At 58.1% G+C, this 20,418-nt stretch overlaps 1 protein-coding gene across 2 annotated transcripts in view; it reads right to left on the reverse strand.

The window, feature by feature from the left end:
* Window positions 1-6,401: 6,401 nt before the first annotated feature.
* Window positions 6,402-20,418, reverse strand: part of DRD2 (dopamine receptor D2) — a 60,042-nt gene continuing 46,025 nt past the window's right edge. Inside the window, exons 2-8 of one of the 2 annotated variants that reach the window (XM_035008718.1) lie at window positions 18,313-18,628; window positions 14,485-14,594; window positions 13,312-13,448; window positions 12,005-12,195; window positions 11,022-11,108; window positions 9,145-9,472; window positions 6,402-7,633 (exon numbers count right to left, since the gene is read on the reverse strand). In XM_035008718.1, coding sequence (XP_034864609.1) covers window positions 7,440-7,633; window positions 9,145-9,472; window positions 11,022-11,108; window positions 12,005-12,195; window positions 13,312-13,448; window positions 14,485-14,594; window positions 18,313-18,597 — 1,332 coding nt within the window. In that variant the 5' untranslated portion in view covers window positions 18,598-18,628 and the 3' untranslated portion in view covers window positions 6,402-7,439. The remainder of the gene's footprint in view (window positions 7,634-9,144; window positions 9,473-11,021; window positions 11,109-12,004; window positions 12,196-13,311; window positions 13,449-14,484; window positions 14,595-18,312; window positions 18,629-20,418) is intronic. The other variant, XM_035008719.1, reaches the window with a different exon arrangement.

Raw genomic sequence — 20,418 nt, forward strand, 5'->3', positions numbered from 1 at the left:
CATCTTCCTCCTCCTGCACCTCGACTCAAGCCCCCAAAGTGAATTCCTTCTTCCTTCCCAAGACCCCTGCCACCTTCTGCCACTTGCCCCTGAGCCCACGGGGACCCTTGCATCCTGGGAGCCCTCTCTGAAGGCAGAGGAAGCTGCTCCCTCCCAGCTGGTCCCTGCATGACTTGGCCCTGATCACAAGCAAGGCAGGACAGCCAGGCACGCGCTTTTCAAAAGGGGCAGGAACTAAAAGTTGGGAGGCAATTTCTGCCTGCGGTGGGAAGCCCAGCCAGCCCCGCATTGCCACAGAGACCACACCTTCCTGGTGGCCCTGGCTCTGGTGCCTGGGTCTCCCACGTGGTCTGGGGGGCAGGGGGAGGAAGGGGGTGCTCCAGGTGCCCACGAGTGATTTTCCATCCCTGGCCTCCCCTGCCACCCCTTCACTGTGTCTAGTTGTATGGCCAGATTTCAAACCCTGAAGTCAATAAAACGGTGAGTCTGAGCCTCCCCTTTGGAGATGGGCTGACCTGTGGGGTCAGTGGTGTTCCTGTGGGACGTGGTGTATGTGTGTGTGTGAGTTTATGCAGCAGGAGAAGGCAGGGGCAGATGTGGGGAGTGAGGGGGGCTGGTGATGCTGAGGGATGGATTATCCGGGCTCAGTGTGGAGCTCGCAGGACAAGGACTTCCCTCCCAGCCGCTGTAGCTCAGAGCGCTCTCCCCTGGGGCCACACACTGGCCACCCATCTGCCGGCCTGGCCCCATCCTACAGGTTGTGGGGCAGGTTGGGGCAGGGCTGGGGCTGCTCACACCAACCAGCTTCTGCTTCCTCCCTGGCTCTGCTGGGAATGGCCGACCTCCGGTCTGTGGGAGGCGGGGGTCCGAGCGGGGGCAGAATGGGTGCCCTAGAGTCCTATCCTGCTCTTCTCCACCTCTGCTCTGCTGGAGCAACCCCTCCGACTCTTTAACTGTCAGAGAAAAGGAACCTTCTGCCCCAACTACTGGCCAGCTCCCACCCCCAGCCACTTGGCAGGCTCACCTCTGCGTGTGGCCCTGCTGGGCTGGGAGCGGGTCCGAGAGGGTGAGGCAGAGCCGAGGGAACGTCTTACCCCACCTACATGCTGGCAGTGTTGTGTCTCCCGTCCTGTGGTCTCTGGGCTCCCGAGCCCTAGATGCTTCTCCCCGTCACACCACAGCCTGTGGCCACCACAGAGAGCCCTGGGGCAGCACTGAGCTGGGCTCTGCCCTAGCACAGTGGCTATAAGTGAAGCCCACCCATCAGAACCTCCTGGGTGAGGTGTGCGGGGGCGGAAGGGCTTTTTAAACACGGCCCTTACCCTTGACAAGTAATACCAGAATCGCCCAGGTTGAGCTGGAGAGCAGCCAGGGCTGAGAACAACCACCAGGGGGTGTCCCGTAGTTTCTCCCTATGCCCTTCCTTAGCACCCCCAAAATGGAAGTCACTGTCCAGCAGCCCGGGGTGGCCGGCTTTTCCTCTCCTACGGGGATGAGTGGGGACTCCTGAGGACCACCGCAGGCGACACCAGCAGGTTTTCCATCCTTGTACTCCCTGCTAGCCCCCCAGTCCATTCTCCTTGTTCTTACTGAGACTGGCTCCCAGTCTAGGATTCTTCCACATGAGCCAGAGAGGGAGTGCGGGGCTATGAGTTCAAAGCCGAGTGAGCTCAGATCAATCCATGGGAACGGCCAGGAGTGAGGCACCGGGGCACAATAGTGTCTGGGGTCTCCTTTTGGAAAGAATTTGAGGAAAGACCTTGCAGAAAGGAGCTAGAAAAGATAAATGATGCTTTTGCACCTGTTGTCCTGTAAAGGGCAAGGATCCCACGGAATGGGGTCAGGGCTGTCCCTGGGAATCATTTCAACTCACCAACCTGATGATCCCAGGGTCCAGGCTGAGATGCCCAGACCCCTGCTTTCTCTACCCCCTTCCTCCAAGAGGTAACGGAGGTAATGGTTTCAGGCCCTCGCGTTGCCTACCAGCACCTTTTTCTCCCTTTCAAGCCGACCCAAGCCAGACACAGCGTCTACCCTGAGTCCCATTACATCACAGCTGCCTTCTAGAGATTTCTGAGGGATGTTCAAAATTGGATTTCAGTGAGGCCCTTGAAATTCCCAAGGAGAAGGTCACCAGTTGAATTTCAAACCCTTTTTCAGGGAGTTTGGAGTGGTCGAAGATAAGAACTCCCTAATTTCCTACTGGGTATCTCTACTTGGAGGTCCTATTTAAAGACCCCCTGAAACTCAAAGTGTCCCAAACTGACCATTCCCTCCCGCTCCGTGAGTCTGTTCATCACCCTCTCTCCCTCATTTTGGTTGAAGGCGCTTGAACTCCTCACCCGGTAGTCATTCTAGACCAGTGCTGTCCGACAGGGCTTCCTGGGAGGGTGGAAACCCGCTCTACCTGCAGCCATTCCATAGGATGCCCTGGCCCCATGTGTCAGCGCTTGACATGTGGCCAGTGCAGCCGAGGGACCAAATGTTTGCTTCAATTAGCTGAAGTAGCCGCATGCACCTGGTAGACCACACAGTCTCTAAGCTCTCTGAGCTCCCTGCCCTGTCCCTCATCCCGTCAGTTACCAGGTGCAGCGGGTCCATCAGGAAGGACTTTCCGGAAGATGCACGTGTGGAAGGAGGACAAGGACACAGCAGAGAGGGGGCAGTGCCTGGACCAGGTGGAGGGAGCCAGAGGCCGGGGAATGTGGACGAGCAAGCAGGCTGGGGTGCAGGCAGCCCAAGAGCAGATGGGGTGGGGAGACCCTGATGCCTGTCCTGGTTCCGGAGCTTGGACCTTGGACTCCATGGAAGGGGCAGTGGGGAGCTACCGTCACTTTCTGAGCAGAGGGGGAATAAAGTCAGAATGAGCTGTGCACCCCAAAGACCCTTCGGCTGTGTGTAGGGTGAGAAAAGGGATACTCTGGTGGGGGAAGACTCTACTCTCACACGGCCGGGAGGACAGTGTGTTGGGCCCGCTCAGGAAAATCAAGATGTGCTGTCATAGCTTTGCGCACCGAGGTCCCCTGCCCCAAGCGGGACTGCCCCCTCCCCTGGCCTGACCCCCACCCTTCACCTCAGCTGCAGCATCTGGCTCCCACGCCCCAAGGCACCAGGGAGGCTACCTCCCTCTCTCTGGCCTCTGCACATCCCCAGGTCTCAGGAAGGAGCCAGGGGCCGAGGAGGGAGGAAGCCGCAAGCATGGACCTGGAGATGCTCTGTGCTCTCTGGCAGCTTCCTGCTCCCCCGGACTCCCCAGAAGCAGAGGCAGGGGCATCTGGCTGGCAGGAGGATGACCAGACTCTGCTCTGCAGCTACCAAAGTCTCTCTAAAAACTACTTTTCCTTTCTCTCTCTCCCCCCCCTTGGTAAAAATCTTCTCACCACACCAGCCTCCTCCAGCTGTGCTCGGGGCTGATCAGGAAACAGGCAGAGTGGACAATGCAAGATGTAGATTTGGAACCCTGGGTTCAGAGGCCCGCCCGCCATCCAGGCAATCGGCCTCCCCGTGAGAGAGGTTTCCTCTCTAACAGGGGACCCTGTGGACGGATGCTGGGGTCACACGGAGGACAGGATCACGTGGGGTGAGGCATAGGATGGGAGCTAATGGCCACAGATGCAGCCTACGTCCTGGGGCCCAGGAGGCCAGTGAGGTGGTGGGACACAAGGCTGGGCCACGCAGTCCCTGGGATGGGGATGGCGTGGGAAGGGATCCCAGATAGGTGGACACACTGCTTCCCCAAGGCAGGCCAGTCCTCAGTGTCCCCGCTTGCAGATGACTGACCACCCCTGTTCTGAGACCCCCGGGGAAGTAGGACAGGCAGTCGCTTCCTTCGGGGGCCTCCTGCCTGGCCACTGAGGCGTCCTCTGTGCCATCAGCCTTCCCGCCCTCACCAGTTCCTGGCCAAGGCATGCCACGTCATTGTCGTCACCTACGTGGCTGGTGTCCCCACACCCGGCCAGGCTCTGCTGCAGGGAATGTGAGGCTTGTACAGCGGCTGTGTGATTGTTGGATTAACGCCTGTCACCCACCGGGCCAGGAACTCTGCAAATACAGGGGTCAGGTCCACCCTGTCCCTGTTTCACCCTAGCACTTTGCTCAGGGCCTGGAGCACAATGGTCGCTCAAGAAATGGCCACTGAGGACCCCAGGGGTGGATGGGTGGGGGAAATGCAGTGTCTCCTGCACCACTCGCCTGCCCGTGCCCAGGATGTCTCCCCAGCCGTGGCCCGCTGGGGCTCCTCCAGAAGCCACTAGAGGCCGAGTAAGGGCCTGAAGTTTGAAGACTTGCAGTCCAGGGGGACATCTGAGCGGACATATGCGAAGCGCCCAGCTGTGCCTGACGCGGTGCTGGGGGGTGGTGAAGGGCCGGGGCGGGAGGGGCGGGGGGGGCTGGGGGGGGGGGGGAGACAGCTGTTAGACGCCACCTGCTGTAAAGGCAGATCATTTGTCAATTAAAAGTCATTCTTGTGAGAAGGACGGGCACGAGGCAGAATGCACGGGAAGGCAGGGCAGCGAAACCAGAGCACGGTAGCCACCGCCAAGGCCTCGTGGGAGAGAGCAGAGCCTGGGCCGCCGCCTCCCACCGCAGAGTTCCCGGGGCCCCTGAAGAGCTGGGGGGGAGGGGGTGGAGCCGGCCCTCCCCCTGCCCACTCTAGCTGTCACTCTGCTGTCTGGCAGAAAGCCTTGAAGCTTCATGACAGCTGTGGGCAACTTTCCCCCGCCCCGCCTCCCGCCCCTGCCTGCCCTCTTCCTCTCCCCTGCCCTCAGCGCCCTTCCCAAGGCAGCGCCCTTCGCCAACTGCGCCGGGCCTGCCTCCCCTCCCTCTCTGCCTGCCTGCCATCCCTTCCTTCCTTCCTTCCTTCCTTCCTTCCTTCCTTCCTTCCTTCCTTCCTTCCTTCCTTCCTTCCTTCCTTCCTTTTCTTCCCTCCTTCCTTCCTTCCTTCCTTCCTTCCTTTCTCCCTCCCTCCTTCCTTCCTTCCTTCCTTCTCTCCCTTCCCTCCCTCCTTCCTTCTTCCCTCCTTCCTTCCCTCCCTCCCTCCTTCCTTCCTTCCTTCCTTCTTTCCTCCCTCCTTCCATCCTCTCTCTCCTCTCTTTGTCATCTCTTCCAATTCCCACAGCTGAGAAACCTGTGTGACCTCATAAGATTTCTAACAATGAGATGAACTTTTAAGCTTCCGTCCGAGGCAAGATCTTCCATCGGTTGAGTGTGTGGTCTGTGTGTGTGTGTACCTGTGTGTGCATAGGCCCTGGGGTGGCCATCAGCAGCCGAGAAGTCCCTGGGGTTTTCCCGCTCCCCAAGAGGGTCTGCCACCTTCCCCAGGTGGTGGTCACTGAGTTATACAGATGCCTCCTGAGCTGGACCAGGGGCCTGTCTTGCCCAGCCTGCAGGATCTGGGTGCTCCTGGGGACAGGAGCCTCTCCCAGGGCTCAGCACTACGTGCAGGTTCAGGGAGAAGATCAAAGTCCATAATTAAGTGTTCAGGGCAAGTTAAGTGCTCCAAACTTTGGTGCTAAAAATATTGTATTTAGCATGCAAATTATGCCCTGACAGCTCCCCAGAGCCTGAGCCCGTGGGTGCCGGCACCTTGTTTGTCATCATCGCTGTTATTCTCAAGGTAGTAAGAATATTCCTCCTTCCCCGGGTTGATTTATATTTCATTTTCTTAAAGCCAAATTTCTGTTTTCAGGGCAGTGCCAATTTGTGGCCCCAGAAAGCTTGGAGCTAGGACGGTGATGGAGGCCGAGAGAGAAGGGAGCACCCCTGGGCCATGTCGCTCAGGGCCTCCGTGCCTCCCCAGCCTGCTCCAGAGGAAGGGGGTCCTGCTGTGAGACAGAAGTCAGGGCAAGGGGCAGACCCAGACACAGCCGGCACCTGGAAGGCCACCTTTTCTGTGGCGCCTTCTCTGCCCTGGTGGGCCACTCGGGCTCAGGATCCTCAGGGGAGAGGAGGAGGGGGAAGTGGGGACCACCTGTTTTCCCAACAGAGGGATCAGGGGAGCCCCGGGTGTGCTGTGGGATTCCCACTGGAACTTTCTCATCTTCCTTCTCGGTTGGCAGCTAAGGCTCAGGACCACCCGGGAGCAGGGCTGAGAGTGTTCTTGTCTACTCAGAGGCGAGGGCCGGGACGAGGGGGAAACACCGGCACACACAACTTCTCCTTGGTCCTCCTTAGAGCAGCTCCTTTCCTCCTTCCCGCCAGTGTTCAGCCTAGTGGCTGTGGTCAGCGTCGCCCTTTTCGGGAGGGGGCTGCAGAAGGCCTCCCTGACTCTGATCCCAGCACACACACGGGGGCTTCGGCTGCACCTGCCACGGAGGACAAAGGCGGGCAAGGGGCCTCGCATGTGACTCTTATCAGAGTTTTATTAGTTTGGAGCATGTGTAGTGATGTTACAGAGTCTGGGGCCCAGGGGCTCCCCCAAGCTGCAGCCTCCCCTCCTCCCTCAGGGCAGGGCCAGCCCAGGCCAAGGGGTATTCGGCAGCCCCCTCGCCACAGGTTCCTCTAAGGCGGAGACAGTGGAAGGGAAAGGGAAAGGGAGAGAGAAGAGGCAAAAGGGAAAGAAGAGGGGGGTTGTGGCAGAGTGTGGCAGGAGGCAGCCCCCCAAAGAACCTCCAGCACCCCAACCCAGGCCCCAGATGTGGTCACAAGCCCGCCTTCCCTGCCTGCTCCCCGCCTGGCCCAACAGTTGCTACGAGAAAGGATGCGCCGAGTCTGTCAGGAGGCAGCAGAGTGGGCTTGGGGGAGGTTCCTCTCCCCACAGACGTCCCTGGGGCCCTTCAAGACCTGGGTTCCTGCCCTCAGCAGGTACGGAGACCATGTGGGTGCTGGAGCGGGGCCGGGCAGGACCCACTCCTGTGGAAATGGAGGCTCCTGTCGGGCAGGACAGGGAGCGAGTGAAGATTTTTGGCTTGGACTCCTCTGGGGTTCACCCTGCGGTCTGGTATTTACATGGGTCTCCCAGAACTGCAGTTGCCTGGGGCCTTGGCAGGAGCTCTGGCTTCCCGGGCATGGCCTTGTGGGGTGTGACCTGTCCATCCCTCCCCACTGCCCGCCCCGGCATCGGCCTGTGAGGACCAAGCCGAACCCAACAGAAAGCACGGTCTCTGAGCCCTGCCTCCGGCCCTGGCGACCCCAGGACCCCAGAGAAAGGTCAGAGAAGGCGGCTGCGTCTTTGGTGCCAAGGCAAAAGGGCCTCGAGGTGGGGGGGGGGCTCTCTGAGCTGCCCCTGAGCCAGGGGTCCAGCCTGAGGGCTGGCACAGTGCCTGGCTCCCGAGCACTACCCTGGCAGAGTGAGGGTGTGCGAGCGCGAGGGGCATGGAGCCAAGCTAACACTGCAGGGCCTGCCGGGGCAGAGAGAAGGCCTAGTCCGCCCGGCCGCCCCCTGTCCACGGCTCCCCGGGCAGGGAGGTGGGAAGCGGGCTGCCGTGCAGGTGGGCCACAGGTCAGCAGTGCAGGATCTTCATGAAGGCCTTGCGGAACTCAATGTTGAAGGTGGTGTAGATGATGGGGTTCACGGCGCTGTTGACATAGCCCAGCCACGTGAAGGCGCTGTACAAGACGGGCGGGATGTTGCAGTCACAGTGTATGTTCAGGATGTGGGTGATGAAGAAGGGCAGCCAGCAGATGATGAACACGCCTGGGGGAGAGGGCAGCGGTCAGGCTGGCCCCTGGCACCCGGGGGAGGCTGGGCGGGGAAGGCCCCCACTCAGTGGGTGCCCGGATTGGGCGCTGCAGGCCCTGGCCCAGGAGCACTGCAGGAGGAGTCCCGGTCTCAGATTCTAGAGCTGTCCCTGACACTGTTTGCAGTGAAGGTCACTTTACTTCCCTCGGCCTTACCTTCCTCATCTGTCAAATGGGTATAATAACAGCTAGCCCACAGGGAAGGATAATGGGCTTGAAAACAAACTATGAAGTTAACATTCGGACACAAGTCAGTAGAAATGGAAATATTTACTCTACTTTCTGGCCATTTTCGAGAACAAGTCTTCCTCAGCAGCTGGAAGTGGAGCATTTGGTTATTGCAGTGGGAAATGCCCAGTTTGAGCCCAAGGGACAAAAGGGAGAGTTAGATACCCTCTCGCTTAGGCTCCAGCATCCCTGTGGGGTAGACAGGGCACTGAGGGTCCCAGAGGCTCTGTGGTGTACACAAGGCCACCCCGCTCATGAGTGACGAAGCCGAGACCTGAACTCCAGTCTAGCGAGGTCCCCCAATGGCTCGGCTCTTGCTATGCCTTCCCCCAGCCCTTGGGGACACCTCTTGCTAATTCCTGCTTTGGGATGCTCTGACCCAGACTGACGTCCTGCACACCGGCTTTGTCTGACTGACCCAGGACCTGCTGCTCTGGTGGGAGCCTCGGTTGGAGGCATCGTGAGCACACCGTGCCCCGCAGGCTCCCTGAGAGTCCCCAGCACTGCAGCGAGAGCCCATGGACTCCAACCATCCTCTGTCACCCCCAGCCACACGATCAAGGGTCGGTCCCTTAACCTGCTGGGACCCTGTGCACGCGTTCACAAAAGCAGGGTCATAACACCTGTACCCCTCGTGTCACAGGATTGTCTGGAGGTCCAAGGGGAAGGTGAGTGTGGAAGGGTGTCCTGTGCTACCCTGGGTGCGACGGGGATGGCCGAGTACACCAGCCCCTCCTGCTCCCCACCCCCCACATCAGTCTAGCCTTGTGTTTTGACTCATCATCTGGTTTTCTAGGAGACTTTTATTCAAGAGCCTTGCCTGGCTGACAGTCTGGGTCAGATCGTCAGGCCACCACCACGACCCTGAGAGGTAATCTCTTGCTGAAGGGACTCCAGAGACAGAAAGTGACTTGCCTAGGATCTTGAGGTTCTGGGGATCACTACGGTAGACTGGTCAAGCTCACAGACTCTGAAGTCAGACTCCCTGAGTTTAAATCATAGGTCTTCCTTGGTCACGTCATATACCCACTTCAAACCTCAGTTTTCCCATCTGTAAAATGAGCATAATTATAGAATCTACTTAATGGGGTACGTCACTGGGTGTGGCCTGCACCTGAGCAAGGGCCGGTCCCATGGCCTGCCAGCCATGGTTAGGAAGGGGATGGCAGGTAATGGGACCCACAATGATGGGTCCTTTCCTCAGTAATGGCTGGACAGAGCTGGGCTGGCCTGACTCACCGAGAACAATGGCGAGCATCTGGGTGGCTTTCTTCTCCTTCTGCTGGGAGAGCTTCCTGCGGCTCATGGTCTTGAGAGAGGTCCGGGTTTTGCCGTTGGGCATGGACTGGATCTCAAAGATCTTGGCAATCTTGGGGTGGTCTTTGGCATGCCCATTCTTCTCTGGTTTGGCGGGGCTATCAGCGGTGCTGTGGAGGCCATGGTGGGACGGGTCGGGAAGGGTCATCTGGTGGTGGCTGGGTGGTATGGGACTGTACCGGGTCCTCTCGGGGGGGCTGGTGCTGGACAGCATCTCCATCTCCAGTTCCTGGGCTCGGCGGGCAGCCTCCTGCACAGAGGCAGAGAACTCCAGGTAAAGCCAGGCAAGTTCTCAGGCATTTGCCACCCAGCCTCACCTGGTCCCCCCTGACCCTTCCCTATCCTCCTATCCTTCTACAAACACCCCAGGGTCACTCTGTCAGAGAGGCAATGAGGATAATCACTGGGAGGCAGGAAGGGTTTGGGTATAGGACCCAGGACCCACAGCAGTCCCTGCTTGCAGAGTCCTCCCCAGCCCCTGTCCCAGAGCAATCCTTATGGAGCCTCAATAACCCCACAACCATCTGTGGGAGCTTACTATCCCAACACTTCTCTCTTATTGATCGAGCAACATGCACTGAGTACCAGCCAAGTGCCAGGCACCCTAGCTGGCTGCAGGGAATAGGGTCCTGGTTGATGGTCAGTGCCTGCCTCCGGGAGCTCTTGTTCTAAGTGCACAGAGGGCAGCCCTGTTCCTCCTGCCAGGCTGGCCCAAGGCACCTGCACCAGCACTCACACGTGGGCTCCACGTGTTCCTTGTAGATGGATGCGGGGGCCAAAGGGCTAACCTCTGGGCCCCCCATCTTTCCTGCTGGGCTGACCTGGAGGCCCTGCTGGGGGTCCACTCATCTTCCAGGTTCTTCCCTGCCTTGGGGCCTCAGTCTGGTATTTACCTTGCCCTGCACCTGGGTGGTTTATCAGTGATGCTGTCCCAGCCCCAGTCCTGAGTCCCTGTTGGGCACCCATCTCATAAAATGACTTCCTGGCGTCCTGCCTTTGCCCTGCAGGTGAACGGTGGGGGGCCCTGCTTCCGGAGGACACCTGACCTGGACTTCGTGTGTGGCCCTGTGTGGGCTCCCTGGCCCCGCTGGGGATGGGACACCTGGTGCCACCATCGTCACTGGGCAGAGCCTGGGGTCTGCTCTGCTTCTGCATCTCTGGGCTCCACGTACAGGCTGCACTTCTCCACCAGCCCCGAGGCTGCTCTGCGCCGTCCCCCTCCACCGCCCACCCCCCCAGGCCCAGCCTCCAGCCCCAGAACCTGCCCGTAGGAAGGTAGCACAGGCAAGTGGGAAGAACAGCAGAGGTGTGTGGGCATGTCGGAGTCACGCAGGCTTGGGCTCAAATACGCGCTCTCTCACTAACTAAATGCTTGGCCTTGGGTGAGTTACCTCCCCTCTGTGAGCCTCTGGTTCCTCCTCTGTCAAATTAAAATCAATAAGCCTAATAAGACCTACCTCTCAGGGTCGCTGTGAGGATTTGATGAGATACTAGGAAGACGGTGGGTGTTCGGTGAACGGTAATAGCTTCTTATTTTTACTGTGTTATGGCCAAGTCCTCTCTCCCAACCACCTGCTTGTGCTGAGGGTGCCTATCTGTGCCTGCAAGAGCCGAGCCGTCTCGCCGCATGCCTGCCCGTGGGGTGAGCATGGTGAGTCTGGCCTCCGCGGAAGCAACGTGGGGGAGACTGGGAGGTGCTCCTCCCTCTGACCGGCTGCTGAGGTCTCTGAGAACCATGGCAGGTGGGTTTCCCTCGGGGCGGAAAGACCTGGCTCTGGGTCCCTGACCTGAGCACTTACCGCTCTCCGCCTGTTCACTGGGAAACTCCCATTGGACTTCATGATAACGGTGCAGAGTTTCATGTCCTCGGGGTGAGTGCAGTTGCCCTGTGGAGGGAGCCAGTATACTGGTCATGATGGGCAGGGGCTGCGAACAGACACCCAGTGTGGGGTAGTCAGGCTGGGCACAGGGGCTCCCAGAAGGGCAGAGTAGGAGGGCCTGAGAAGGCAAGAGTGAAGGATGGTACTGCAAGGAGAAATGGCGGGCAGGACGAGGGACAAACAGGCCCCGATTTTATGGGCACATGCTAGGCTTACTCGTATCTCTCTCACACTGAATCCTCAAGACCACGCTGAGAGGTTGGCATTAGGATACCCATTGAACAGATGAGAAAACTGAGGCTCAGAGAAGTTAAGCAACTTGCCCAAGGTCATTCAGCAAAAAGGAGGGCATGCCAGGCCTTGAAGCTGATATGTCTAACCCCCAAACTCTGGCTCCTTCCATGCCCCCACACTGTCTTCCTCAGGGAGGGCTGAGCAGAGGGGGGAATTCACAAGACATAAGGAGTGGGGAGGGAATGAAAGAAAGGTGGAGGGGAGGAGGTGGAATGAAGGAAAGAGCCAAGGAGGGAGGAGGTGTGCATGGAGGGGAGGACAGGGAGCGTGGAAGGTACAGGAGAGGGAGGGAAGCACAGAGCAATGACAGGGAGGGAGGGGCCACAGCGAGGAAAGGACAAGTGATGGGAAAAGAAGGAGAGGAGCCGAGGAAGAAGGTGCATTCAGACAGACATCTCCAAGCAAAGACTTCTCCTCCCAGGCGGCTCTGCCCGGCCTGGGCTCCTGGAGACTCCATCGCTCCACTGAGGTCCCAGCCTTCGGACTCGGCCCTGCCCAGGTGCTGGGAGCCCCTCCAACTCCGCGTCCCCCGCCTCCAGCTGAGCATGGGCCAGCCCCCTAGGAAACGGTGGGAGAGGGGCACTGGAGGGGAGGAGGGATCTGGGGACCTTGAGCGGGGCCTTCAGGTTGGCCCTGAAAGCCCGGCTGCTCCGCTTCGTGTTGACCCGCTTGCGGCGCCTGCGGAGGACGATGTAGATCTTGATGTAGACCAGCAGGGTGACGATGAAGGGCACGTAGAAGGAGACGATGGAGGAGTACACCACGAAGGCGGGGTTGGCGATTATGCACTCGTTCTGGTCTGGGGGAAGGAGAGTCGGAGGACCCGCGTCAGCGGCCCGGGGGCCTTTCTCTCCCCGCGGGACTGAGCGCAGCAATGCGACAGGGAGTATGCCTGGGTGTCTGAGGTCGCCTGGAAATGCTAGACGGACATCAACATGCGGTGTAGACCAGAGATTGGAAAACACAACCTCGAGCAAAACGCTAAGCTGCTTCCAAGCTTTTCCATTAATATTCCCTCCTCATTTCTTTATTAGTTTTGCCATCCATGAACACCCAAGGGGAGCCCGAGTGTTTGGAAAAAAAAAAACAGAAGGGAATTCTTTTAAAAGAGTAAACCTTTCTTTTAGCCCTTCCTGTCTACTTGGGGGAAATCGGCCACCTTTCAGTTTTAGGAACTGGGTAACTTGGTCCTGTTTGCTGAACTCACCTGGGCTCCAATGTGCTTCCAAGTTCCCTGCCTGGTCTAGCCGATGTCTGTCCTCTATCTCAGGGCCTTTCCAGAAGGCCTGAGCCTATCAAGCCCTATTCCCGCTTCTTGGAATTCTCACAAGAGTTAGATTGCCAGGCTTCTCTGTGTCCTGCCCCGTAATGGTCTGCAGAGGTACACCTGCATCCCTGGGCCTCCCCAGTGAGAGAAAGTGCCAGGCCCGCGCCGGCAGGCCCAACACTTCGTCTACCTCAGATGCATGGCTCAGGCCCGCTGCCCTAGCTCCCCCTCGTTCCTACCTTCCCTGCTCCAGGTGACTCAGGTCGGTGCTGGGCTTGGCCAGCCCTTGGGCTGCAGCCTCCTTACACAGATATCATCTGGGGGGGGGGGGGCGGGGGAAGGGGCCCAGTAATCTCCCCTGACGTGTGCACACACACACACACACATACACATGCGGTTTGTGCGGCTGCCTGGCTTACTTCAATTTAATAAACAAAGTTGAAAATGGCCAGACATCCTCTTGACTCACTACCCCCACTCCTCCCCCAACCACATCGTGCCCCGAGCTGTTGTTCCTCTCTGGCCCATCCACGCACAATTCAGAGACCCAGCCTGGCCTCAGTCCCCGGGTCTGTGCAGGGGCTCAGCTCCCTCGGGGCCCTGCGCCGGGGGCCACTGGGGCCCCAGGCAGACCGAGGCAGGCCTCACCTGTGTTGTTGAGTCCGAAGAGCAGCGGGCAAGAGATGGTGAAGGACAGGACCCAGACGACGGCGATCATGACGGTGACGCGGCGCTTGGAGCTGTAGCGGGTGTTGTAGAGCATGGGCATGGCCACGGCTGTGTACCTGCGAGGCCGTGGGGCGGGGTCCCTGAGTCTGGGGTGCAGGCCCAGGGACCCCTCATTCCACAGCAGGCACACAGCAGAGACACCCTGAGCCCTGGGGAATGACGGTTGTCACCTCCACGAAGCCTGCCTACTTTAAGTCACTCGTCCAGCGTTGGTGAGGCCCAATCAAGAGCTTCGGGGCTGACTGGCTACCCTTTTCTCCTGGGCCTTCTTATCTATTGCTCCAGTCTCCCTGCTTGGATTTCGGGGGCTTGAGGGGCCAGGGTCTGGGTCTTTGTACTTTGAAACTGTACCTGTGCTGGGCTCTCAGAAGGCGGAAGTGTCTGCTGATGGACTGGGAGCCAGGCCCCTCAGAGCAAGAGCGAAGCCCCACTTGTCAGAAAAGAAGCACCGTAGTAACGTTTACAATCGCTCGTACTCCTCTACCCAGCGCTTCTCACAGAGTAGCTCATCTCATCTTGGAGAACCCCTTGCCGGGAGTAGGGACAGGGCCTCCGGGAGCCCAGTGGCCCGCGTGTGCAAATCAGTGAAAAGCTCCAAGAATACAGCTCGGCAAGGTGAGCACAGCCTGGCCCCCTCGGCCGCGTAACTGTGCCGGACAGGAAATGCTCAGCCAGACGCCGCAGCCCCGCCTGGATGGGTGTCATCATCCTTGATTTCTGGGCAAAGCAGGGTTGTGAGGACTTGCACACTCTGCCCAAGGTCACGTACATGGGAAATGATAGACCTAGGGCTGCAGTCAGAACTGGGAGCCTTCTCCTCCTTACCAGTCGCTGTCTGGGTACCCTGGGAGCATCGCCATCTGTAGGATGGTGGCCTGTACCCCCCACCAGACACACATGCACCTGCACACGTGTGCACATCTGCATATGGATGTGCACACAAGCGCGTGGGCGTGCATGCACAAACACATGGACCCGCAGGCATGCGGCCAGCCACACAGCTTCATAGACAGAGCCTGCCCCTGCGGGAGAGCTGGGGAAGCCCGACATGTGACCGGCCTGGGTCCCCTCCCCCGCCCTGGCTGGGCTCACCTGTCGATGCTGATGGCACACAGGTTCAGGATGCTTGCCGTGCACATCATGACGTCCAGAGTGACAAAGATGTCACAGTGAATCCTGCTGAATTTCCACTCGCCCACCACCTGGGGACAAAGCACAGAATGGGTGGGCAGCAGAGGGGGAGATGAGCTTAGGCCCCAGAGCTTGGCTCTCCTGGGACAGATTGGGCCGCCGGCTCAGAGGGCAGCTGCGGGGGTCTTGTGAGTCTCCGGCTGGGGTCTGGGGGGAGAAGCGGGGCAGCAAGGGGGAGTCTGAGGCCCTTGCCCCTGGTCCCCTCTCCTCCTAGACACATAAGGCCCCTTTGAGCCAAGAACGGGGCTAGACGAAAGATGAGCAACTTTCTACCGAGTGCCTCAACTTTGAGCCTTCATCTGTAAAACAGACGATCTGCGATCAGCTTGCAATCCCATTCCACCAATGGGGACACTGAACCTCAGAAACGGGCAGTGACTTGCCCAAGGCCGGTGAGGATGATGGCTCCGGAAGAGAGAGAACAGTGCTGTCTTTGTCAGACCTGGAGAATGAAGAATGGGAAGCCAGGGCTCGAGCTGTGGGAACACCAGGCGGGGGCAAGGAGGGGTGCTATACCCACATATCCTTGTATGATGGGAATGATGAGGCCCACTCCTGGCAAGAGCATCCCGCATCCCTCTCCCCCTCACACACGCTTGTACTCCCTTACACACACACACACACACACACACACTCCCATACCTCCTGTTTACACACACAGGCACTCACACTCACACAGCAGGCTGGCCCGGGCAACTTTGGAAGTTTGGCGCACTCTGGCCCTGAGCAGAATCAGGTCATGGAGATTCATCCTGGGCCTCTACCAACAGGAGAAAAAGGGGCTGGAAAGCCGCCCCCAGGGCCTGGGGCAGGGCAGTACCCACTTTGCCCGCACAGCTCGGCCGCAGGGCTGATGACGATGCGCTCATTCTCCGCGCTGCCCTTTCTTTTCTGCTCCCAGGCATGAAAGCAAATGTTGGCACTTAAGCTCGGTGACAGGAGCGGTGGCCGCTGTTGTCGGACTTCGTGACGACACAGCAGCTTGTCCCAGAAGATAGGGAGACGCCTTCTCTGGGCTCACATGGCCCACACCAGGGCACCCCCCCACATGGCAGTACAGGGCTCCCCAAGATGGCAGGTCTGGATGGGGGTGGGGAACTTCTGGGTGTAGATAGAATAGACCTTTAAGGCACTGCTGGGAGGGCCCCAGGCCCACCTGGTCCACCCTCCGCCTTGAAGACCCCCTAGACTAGTACTTCAGAGCTGCTTCTATGTCCCTGGGGATCTAGGTCTGAGATACCAGGGCCCTCTTCCCTCCTTCCCTCTTTCCCATAGACACTTACGAGCAATTTGCTACATGCCAGGCTCTGTCCTAGACTCTGGGGTACAGTGGTGAACAGTATTGGCATAGTCCCTGCCTTTAGGGAGCTCTCCGTCCCTACACCCCAAAGGCCTTTCTAGGAGCACAGAAGAAGAGAGGACTTTCCTCCACAGTCCCGGGGGCACCTGACTCAAAGACTCAAGAGAAATTGTCAGCAGCCACCCCCACTACCGTGGGCATGTGGGCATCGCACGCTCGCGCAAGACAGGGTTGCTATACCCGCTCATGGGTGAGGGAACTGCAGCTCACACTCAGCAAGTGTGCAGCAGGGCTGGGGTTGAAGCGAGTTCTTCAGGTAGCACATCCTATGCTCTCTCGTGACCTGTCTTGGGAAGGACCATCTAGCTTGTTGAAAGAGGGGATACTTATGTAAAAACGACTAAATGCACATAAAGCGTGAAAGGAGAGATTATCGTTGCAAGGGGGGACACGCTTGGAGTCAGAGAGGAACGTGGACCTGCCCAAGACGACCCAGTGATTTAGCGGCAGAGGAAGGACCGGCCCCCGGGGTTCGCTAGTACAACTCCAAGGCTGTGTCTCGGCACCTTTGGACACCACCTCTTGACCTCATTGCTCATATGAAGCTGAGCCATGAGCTGGCTCGGCGAAATCCTAACCACAACTGGCCCGCATTTAGCAGGCGCTGTGTCAGGCACTGAGATGTGTCGTCTCCATCCATGGGGACAGCAAACCTCTGAGGCTAGTGATATGGCCACCGCCCCCCAGACCTGCAGCCCATGGCACGCCCTCCTGCTCTGCCGCTTTGCCGACTGCTTTCTCGGCCTGGAGTGCAAGCGCTTTGCTCCGCCCCCTGGATAATTCTTCCAGAAGCATCACTGCCTCCTGCAAGACTTCCTGTCCCCACCTGCCCCCCATCAGGTTCCACACCCCGCGTGGGGACTGCTCTGTTGTCACCACCATCAGACTGCACGACAACGGTCCTATCGGGTCTTCACTGATGGCAGGCAAGCCCCGAAGATGCTGTAGGACATGGCCGGGCTCAGTACCTGCCGAATGAGTGAATAAAGGTGGCCTTGGCCTGTCCCCTTCTCAATCTCATCTGCCCACCTGGAAAATGCACACGGTAAACCCTCACCTCACAGGGCGGTGAGGCCAAAATGCAGACAAGTGACCCTGGCTCTCCTTCCTTAACATCCATTTTGAACGTTCCAGCCCATTCGGGCTGTGCTAAAGGAACCCAGGGGAGTGTTGATCCTGAGCACCAGGTGGAGGAGGCACAGGGACGCCCCCCCCCACCCCAGGTGGGGAGACAGGGAGAGGGACCACTCTGGACCAGCCTCCCCTCCCCACTTCAGCTTCTTCTCCTAGATGTCTCCTCTGCTCAAGCCTACAAAATTTCATGTTTTCCTTTAAACACGGAAGAACTTTCCCTCCCAGCCAGGGACTTGCCTCCATAGTAAAGGTAAGCCCTTCGCTTGCCCAGGCAGGAAGGTACCTGCCCAGCGATCTGAGGGACCTTAGCCTTGGCTATTCCCTGAAAGGCTGGTCCGTTCCCAGACCCCAGAGTCCTTGGCCGAGAAAGGGGCGGGATCCAGGACCCAAGCCCTCAGACCCTCCCACATCCGCCTGTCAGCTCTGGAAAGTGTCCACCGGGAGGGGCTTCCACCCTTAGGGACTCCTGCATTAGTCGTTCCTCCCTTGCTGTGCAACCTGTCAAGACAGGCAACTTCTTAAAGCTTCTGTTTCCTCTTCTGTAAACTGAGAATAGTATCAACTCCAGGATTAGCATGGGTGTGGAGTCTATGTCTGCAAAATGCTTGGCGCAGTGCCTGGACCACAGCGGGGGGGCTGCCTGCTCTCTATTCGGACGAGCCCTCGGGGGACATTCCTGAGCAAAGGGCCTGCGGCACAGCCCACAGACACCCCTGCCTGGAGGTCCCAGACACAGGCACTAGACCAAACTGGGGGAGAGGGGAGGGATAAGGAGCACACAGAGCAGCTGCCCCTGCTTTTGAAGGGGGAAGAGAGAACAGGAAGCTTCCAGCCTAGAAGCATGAACATCCCCCTTCCTTGAGGATCCTCCTCAGTGGACTCCCATTTCCAGCATGATCTAATGAGCCAACCTGGGGCCAGAGTTCCAGCTGGGACTCACCAGCTGTGTGATTTCTCTGACTACCTGGCTCACCACCTGTGAAAGGATGTTTGTGTTGCAGTGACCTCGCAGGGCTGCCCTGAGGGCCACATGGGGAAACCCCACGTACAGGGGACGGGACACGAGGCGTGGCCCTTAGTAAGCACTCTCCAACCGGGAGTTGGGATTGTCAAGGAACAAGCAGCCCATTTTATCAGGAGAAAAACTGAGCCCAGACCCGCAGAGAAGGCACCAGGCAACTTGTTGGTGGGAACCAGGGAGGAGCCACGCCTTCAAGGCCGGGATGCAGACCTACCTCCAGGTAGACGACCCACGGCATGACGAGCGTGGCCACCAGGAGGTCGGCCACTGCGAGGCTGACGATCAGGTAGTTGGTGGTGGTCTGCAGCGCCTTCTCGCGGGACACAGCCATGCACACCAGCACGTTGCCGAAGACGATGACAAAGATGAGCAGGGTGAGCAGCATGGCGTAGTAGTTATAGTGGGGCTTGCCGGGCTTGCCTTCGGACCCGTTGAAGGGCCGGCTCCAGTTCCGGCTCTCCAGATCATCATCGTACCAGGACAGGTTCAGTGGATCCATCGGGGCAGCGGGGCCACTGGGTGGCCAGGCTCTGGCCAGGGAAAATAGACACAGGGAGTGAGCAGGAGGACCTCGCCAAGCACGCTGCCTCCCACAGAAAGCTCTGGAGCTAAAGCCAACCACCCTGGCGGTTTGCAGCACTCTTCAGCCTCGGGATTTTCAGTTCTGTATCTAACAATTTTCTTAAAATGTTGGAGCCCTTGCCACTCTTCTGCCGGCAAGTTCTTGCAGATGGCAAAACAAATGAGCAAGTATGATTTTTTTAAAGAGAATAAAATAAAGGAGCTTGAAAAGAGCCAATTGTTCATTCGTTTATTTATTCAACAAACACTGAGTAAGCACATCCCATGCACCACACACTTGAGACAATGTAGCGAGGAGTTCCAGCTTCTACAGGCAGGAACAGGAATATGCATTCATTCATTCTTGAGTCGATACATATGTAGCGAGCGTTGTTGTATGTAGTGCTAAAAACATGGGCAGGAACAAAATACCCGTGGTTCTCCAGCACAACAGCCCATGAATCAAGCAGTTTAATCTCTAAGCAGTGGGCACTAGGAAATGGAATGCAGGAGAGACACATAACCTAGTTTAAGGATGGAAAGAAGACTTTCCAGAGAAAGTGACGTTCGACCGACATGCAAAGGTGCATAGGAATTAGCCACGGGAAGAGCTGGGAGCCCAGGGAAAGGTCTCGACACAAGAAGCAGCATAAGCCAATGACAGAGCAAGAGAGCAGGTGCCCAGTGGAAGGCTGGAGGAGATTCATTCGGGATAGCTGAAGCCCAGAGGGACTCGGCACGAGCTGAACAGGGGAGGCTGCCACAGCAAGACCCTAGACGGCTTTACAAGTGATGCTAGATTTGACTCTGAGGGCAGTGGGAACCACATGATCGGATATGGCTCCCAGAGAGAAGGTTCTAACCGCTGTATAGAGGATGGAAGGGTGTGGCCAAGCAGGTGGCAAGACAGCAGCTGGGAGGCTGTAGGAACCCAAGGAAGAGACGATGAGCTTCTGCAAGAGAACCCTGAGGACTTCCTCAAGGATGTGTCATGTGAGATGCAGTAAAAGGAGGAATTAGCCAGGCAACAGAGTTTGGGAGCTATTGAGAGTACAACACAGCACCAGACAACAAACAATTCTGTTTGGCTAAAAATGTAGGGCCTGGGGGTTTGGGAATGAAACTGGAGGGCCATTCATGGGCCAGATTGGGTCTCGTAAGCTTGGGAGCCCCTGAGAGGTTGGGTGCAGAGGAAGGACCACTGGGCTAGTGTTTTAGAAAAGTGGCTGCTGCAGTGTGAGGGGACCTTGGAGGGAGCCAGGCTGTGGCAGTAATTCAGGGAAGAGAGGGTGGTTGTCTGAACGAAGGTGGCAGCAATGAGAACGGGGAGGTGTTCAGAATCAGTAGCTAACTTGTAAGTCGATTTCATGGAATTTGCTCATTGCGTAGATGTGGGATGGGAGAGGGGCCGGGGCACCCGGCGGGGAGAAGGTGTAGAGGAAGACTGCGTTTCTGCCTTGGGCTCTGGAAGGCAGGAGGTACTGCTCACTGAGAACAGGAAGCAGAGAGCCTGAGCGGCAGACTTGAGCTGCATTGGGCATTGATGGGCTTGACAGTCTGTGTTTTGGTTGTGATTGGAACATTATGCACATATAATATAGCTGGCTTTCCTGCTAACAAAAGTGTTCCTAATTTACAGGATGGAATGCAGCTTATCAGTATTTCAAGGCATTCCACACAAAGCACCATGATTTCTGGGGGCTTTGCCACCCAAAGGGATTGGAAATCCACTAGTTTATGCCATGTGGGATGAACGTGG

This window comes from Mirounga leonina, unplaced genomic scaffold, assembly GCF_011800145.1.
Source record: "Mirounga leonina isolate KUSES-001 unplaced genomic scaffold, KU_Mleo_1.0 Mir_153, whole genome shotgun sequence".
Taxonomy (NCBI): Eukaryota; Metazoa; Chordata; class Mammalia; order Carnivora; family Phocidae; genus Mirounga; species Mirounga leonina.